At 32.7% G+C, this 6,105-nt stretch overlaps 1 protein-coding gene across 1 annotated transcript; it reads left to right on the top strand.

Annotated features, from left to right (window-relative positions):
* The first annotated feature begins 948 nt into the window (after positions 1–948).
* Positions 949–4,243, top strand: LOC138934708 (uncharacterized). The gene is made up of 4 exons (XM_070298724.1): positions 949–1,114; positions 1,241–1,795; positions 2,766–2,931; positions 3,337–4,243. Exons 2-4 carry the CDS (start codon positions 1,657–1,659, stop codon positions 3,845–3,847), a joined length of 816 nt encoding a protein of 271 aa, XP_070154825.1. The 5' UTR covers positions 949–1,114; positions 1,241–1,656; the 3' UTR covers positions 3,848–4,243.
* The last annotated feature ends 1,862 nt before the right edge of the window (positions 4,244–6,105 follow it).

Raw genomic sequence — 6,105 nt, forward strand, 5'->3', positions numbered from 1 at the left:
ACTATTGATTCAAGAGTATTAATTTCAATAAAACAAACAATGTCGCTTAATTTACTATATTTGATTTTAGATTTCTTACAATATTTGAAACAAAAGAATTAATAATAGCAGCATGTTTACATCCAAAATTTAAGTTAAACTGGTTAACCGGAGAAAAAAGAAAACGTGCTGAAAATTACTTGGAGGATTTATTGGGAATCCGATCAACTGAAAATTCTTCAAAAGCTGGAAAATCTGACGATCACGATGATTTTTTCATTTTTGAGCAAAAAACGGTGCAAAATGAATCTGAACAAGAAGAATTGCAACGGTTTTTAAAATCAAATAATTGTAATATAGAAATGTTAAACGACTATCCAAAACTTAAAAAACTTTTTATTAAATATAATACAGCTCTACCAAGCAGTGCATCTGTAGAAAGAATGTTTAGCATCGGTGGCTCTGTATTAACACCACAAAGAGGGCATTTAAATGATGATACTATGGAGCAACAAATTTTATTAAAAATTAATAAAGAATTTCGATAAAATTTAATCATTTATTTTGTAATAAACCTTGAATGAAATCTTGCTTACAATTTTTTAAAAGTTTTTCTTATGCAAAATAATTTATTAGTTTGTATTGTAAAAAAGTAACGGAAATTGTAACGATTCGTTACTTTTTAGTAACTGTAACGGTAACGAGTTACTTTTTAAAATTGGTAACGAGTAACGGTAACGAGTTACTTTTTAGAAAAAATAACGGTAACGAGTTACTTTTATAAAGTAACTTTCCCAACCCTGGAATTGTCCATACACCATCTGCTAGATATACTGAAAGTATCGATAGTTAGATGTGTAACTTATTCCTTGTAGCAAAGTTGTGTAAGGCGCGGAAAATCTTAGTGTTGTTTGTGAAAGCCAGTGTTGGTATGTCCAGAGCTATGTCGGGAGTAATCCCATGCAACTGAGTAATGAGCAGATTAGAATCATCCTGCGAATTTGGGCAGTGAAAGAAAATGTGGTTCATATCCTGAGAAGGATGACCACACAAGCACTCCGAGGATTCCGTAATGTTTTTATTGAAGAGATGGTCTTTTGTTGACGTGTAATGGGATCTCAGTCTTGAGATAAAGGTAATAATTAGTCTCGGAAGATCCTCCTTAATATTTTTCCTATTGGAGTACTACGGGGGCGCGAGAACGTCCCGCACATGATTGAAATATCTTGTCCCTTTTGAAATATCTTGTAATGACTTTCAGCAATGATGGTTTGAGAAGCTCTACTTTTTGACAAGGCTTTGAACTTGGAATAAAGATTGGTATAGTGACACTTACTAAGGAGGAAGGTGTCGGGAAGACGCAAAGATTCTTTAGCAAGGACGTCCGCCCTCTCATTACCGGGAATGCCCCTGTGACTGGGGATCCAGTAGATATGGACTTCGAACGTCAATGGAGATCCGTAACCGTAATCGTAAACGTAAAAAGTTGAAAGACTGAAAACTCGTTAAAGAGTCTACAATATCGATTGGGTCGCCATAAGAGTGGGTCCGTAAAAGTTGGTTGGTTTGAACTTTTACGATTACGATAACGAAAAGAGGTTAGAGTCAGAATTACATCCAGAACGGGTATGAGGTTATATGTTTATAACTAAATATAAAAATTTATAATAAATAACAATGGACTTGACGGACCAACGTTTAATTGAATTAGTCGAGAAATGTTTCTATTTGTATAATAAAAGTAATCCTGATTATAAAGATAAAATAAAATCACAAAATTCATGGTGTAGTATTGCAGAAGCGTTGAATGCAACAGGTGTGTATATGCTATCAGTTTTATTTATTTATTTAATTCTATAGTAATACAACAGCTTATATGTATACAGGGTGGTCCTCGTAATGGTCGCCATGATTTTTAAGGCACTTACAATAATCTGACATAAAAAAGTTTCAAACAAAATTTGTGTGGCTTCAAAGGGACCATAAGATGGTGACAATGATTTGACCTTGGAAAATCATTTGAAGGTCATGTGAAGGTCAACTTTAAAATCTTAAATGGAAACCCCCATTTTTTGTTTAGTATTCTTGTAGCTGACATCGAGATCTTTCCAAAACACTATAACAAAGTATTTTTTTATTAAGTAATTTTTGAGTTATTTTCTATTTTAATCTGACATATTTTGATATAAAAAATAAAATATTTCGTAAAATATTCAGTTTTCGATAATTTTACCATAATACTTCTATGTACAAAATAATAAGACAAATTAATTAGTGCCAAAAAAAACAAATAATTGTTTAAAAAAATACATTGTAAATAATTTTCTTAAAAACAATTTTTTTTTTATACTAATTGATTTGTCTCATTATTCTGTACATAGAAGTATTACGGTAAGATTATCAAAAACTAAATATTTTACGAGATATTTAATTTTTTATATCAAAATATGTCAGATTAAAATATAAAATAACTCAAAAAGTACTTAATAAAAAAATACTTTGTTATAGTGTTTTGGAAAGCTCTCGATATCAGCTACAAGAATACTAAATAAAAAATGGGAGTTTCTATTTAAGATTTTAAAGTTGACTTTCACATGACCTTCAAATGATTTTCCAAGGTCAAATCATTGTCACCATCTTATGGCACCCTTGAAGCCACACAACTTTTGTTTGAAACTTTTTTATGTCAGATTATTGTAAGTGCCTTAAAAATCGTGGCGACCGTTACGAGGACCACCCTGTATATTGTAGTATACTATAATTAAATCATACATATTATTATGCAGCTACTGGCTGCGAACACCGATGGGGTCAATTGCGAGAACGTTTCACTCGTGAGAGAAGGTTTTTAAAAGTAGGACTTCCATCTGGCTCAGGATCCTCAAGACAGTCAACTCCAAGTGAACTGTATAAAGCTTTGCAGTTCTTAGAACCTCATATTCAAAGTAGAAGGTATATAATTTATTACCCATTTAAGTATCTTCACGAAATTTATTATATTATGTATTTATATTTATCTTATACACTGCAAATTGCTGAAAATTGACTCATCCGTATAGTTAAAATGCCTAATAGAAACATATAGATGTGAATAGAAACTTTTATCTGCATCTGTGTATTTCTTAATTAAAGATAGTCGACTCTGCTATCAAAACATGATGTATAAAACATTAGGTCTGTTCTTTATAGCTGAACTGGCTGCACTAGTTCAGAGCTTATCTTTCTCCTTCCAACGGGGAGAGAAAAAGATAAACTCTGAACTAGTGCAGCCAGTTCAGCTATAAAGAACAGACCCATTATACATATCACATACGATAAATACGCACATAAAGAAAAAGTATTTTCCAATTATTCCAGAACACGTGGGAATGTTTTAAAAAGAAGCTTGTCACCATCTGAAGAATCTGCTACGTGGGATACGCTAGAGATTGACGATCCAGATGTGATCGAATATCTGAAAAGTATAGACAGTAATAAAAGCAAACGTGGAATGGAAGTGAAAAATGAGTTCAAAGAATCGGAAGGCGATTTATTGAAAGTAAAAATGGAACCGGATGAAAATAATGCCAATGTATTGAATGTCAAGACTTCAGTTCTCAGTAAAACACGTACAGACATTGTAAATAACAAAACGATGAAAACCGTAAAAACCGCTGTAAGTGTCGAGGATGATACTTTACAAATTGTTTCTGAAGCATTACAGAGTGTGAAAGGATTATGTGAATCTGCTGACAAGTGCGATGATATTGCCTATAACTTTTGCATGACTACGTATAGTCAATTGAAGAATATGTCGAAGAAAAAGCAAAAAATCGCTCGTACCAGGATTAGTACCATTATGTTAGAACTGGAATCTGACTCGGACTAAACAATATTTTATTTCTTAATTTTGTGATTCTATTCTAAAAAAGTTAGTTTTGCTTTCTATGCTATTGTAGTATGTTTTATAAAAAATAAGTAACTATGTTAAGTTTCAAACATACATATATTATATTGTTTAATAGCTTTGTAATTAGAATGGTACTTTTTTAGAAAAGTATTAATGAATGTGATTTTATCCAAAGAAGTAAGTTTTAGTTTTATAGTTATTGAAGGATTATTACATATGTGTAAACGAGTCGGAACATTTTCAAAATTGTCGTTAAGGCTGTTAATGGTTTCAAAACTTTGAAACTATCCCTATTATAAATTTTGTGCAATGTACGAGTTTCTATTTTATAAATTAATGTTATGTAAATGAACGCAGCATGAAAATGTTACAAGTGTAGTAGTTTATAATCGAGACTTGTAATGTAGTTGTTATCTAAAGTTTTTTAATAAAGATACAAAGTATAATACATAATAAGATTATTATTTAAAAAATAATTTAAAACAAAAGAATAGCGAACATTTAAAATAATGTTGATAGTCAATGTTCTAAATAGTCAACATCTTCACGAGTTGTACGATTAAAATGATTCTCTCGTGATATATGCTTCTTGCCACGAAACTGCGCCTTCTGGAGAAATAAAGTACTCGGCAAACGTGTCACGTAAGGTAATATTCTTGCGTGTAGCATTATTAGCTCCCATTCTTCCCATGTTTTTAAAGATGACATTCTCTTCGCATTGTCTCCACTGTCCAGATATGACATTTTCTTCGTTGTCCTATGTATCAGTATAATTTGGAGGGCAGTACATAGCATTTTCTGCTTTTGACATTAACTCTGATTTCCGGAGAAAGTTATGAAGACACAATCCTGCACACATAATCCATTCTGCAGTATCAACATGTGCAATAATAGTTGATCGGAAGATTCGCCAACGACTGGCCAGAATTCCAAAAGAGTTTTCAATAACACGATGTGCTCGAGAAAGACGATAATTGAAAGTTTTTTGTTTTGTTTGACTTACTTCCAGGATATAGTCGCATAATATAGCTCTTTAAAGGAAACGTTTCATCTGCAACCATATAATATGGAAACTTTATGTCAGTTTCCGGTAAACAGCTGTCGTCTGGTATTTCCACTTTGTTGTTATCGAAAGCTATTCCAAAAGCCGATTCTTTAAAAACTCCTCTGCCACTTTGTGAACCAAAAGCACCAACATCAACAAGAGTAAAATTGTACTTAGCGTCACAAACTGTCATTAATACGATACTGAATGTTTTTTTATAATTAAAGAAACTGGTTCCGGTATTGTCAGGAGCTTGTATAACGATGTGCTTCCCATCAATCGCTCCGAAACAATTCGGTATGTTCCACAACTCTTGGAAATCTCGTGAATACCTTTTGAAATCATTCATAGTAGGTCTTGACAAATATATAGGCGATAACTTGTCCCATATAATCTTGCAAGTGTCACGGATAACCTTGCTCACAGTTGATTTTGACACGTAAAAGTTCCATGCAACAGTTTGCATACTGCAACCATGAGCAAGATAACTATATGAAATAAAATATTCGTGTTATGACAATTCAAAAAACAATAAATTATTGAAAGTATTACAAAATATACTTACTACAAAAAGTAATACATAATCGATGTTCCGGCGACAAAGGCTCTCGAATATTTCTTTTTGTTAGAGACTCTTGCACTAATTCTAATAATTTTTCGAATTGTAAAACAGTCATTCTAGTAAACTTGAAAAACTGCTCGTCGTCATTCGTTTTTAATAAACTGGAAGAGAGTATGAAAATGACCTTTTTGCTTCCGCTGTAATAACATTGGTCGAACCCAATATTTTCGTTTTTGAAGTTTTTTCTTTTTTTTCCGCAATAATTGCAGCATTATTGTAGCCAAATTAACAGCCACAAGAGTTGTTCTAACACGCTGAATATCCATTAATAAACAGTGGCTTGTGAAAATGCATCTTTATGTGTAGGAGCGAATATTGGCTTCTGCGCAGTGATGACAGAAATGGTATCCTGCGCGTGCATATTTGAGACCAACCATGTATATACGTTGCTACGTTACGGGCACAGAGCACCTAGTTTTGGCGGACAAACAGGTTAGATGATTGGCATCACAGGCGGTTTCGCGGTTTCTGTACGTAGTTTTAAATTCGGAGTGCCCATTTATGTGCTAGAAAATAGGATGATGACTCTCGCATAGGATGCAAAAAGAAGATAAGCAGATAATGCAATAG

Source organism: Polyergus mexicanus, unplaced genomic scaffold (assembly GCF_030449975.1).
Source record: "Polyergus mexicanus isolate NDT 795.1 unplaced genomic scaffold, iyPolMexi1.0 SCAF_7, whole genome shotgun sequence".
NCBI lineage: Eukaryota > Metazoa > Arthropoda > Insecta > Hymenoptera > Formicidae > Polyergus > Polyergus mexicanus.

Bases quoted from the DNA above. Each gene is read 5' to 3' on its own strand.
- LOC138934708 (XM_070298724.1), top strand. From the start codon at position 1,657: ATGGACTTGACGGACCAACGTTTAATTGAATTAGTCGAGAAATGTTTC. The intron at 1,796-2,765 runs GTGTGTATATGC...ATTATTATGCAG, and splicing joins AGAAGCGTTGAATGCAACAG to CTACTGGCTGCGAACACCGA. The intron at 2,932-3,336 runs GTATATAATTTA...CAATTATTCCAG, and splicing joins CCTCATATTCAAAGTAGAAG to AACACGTGGGAATGTTTTAA.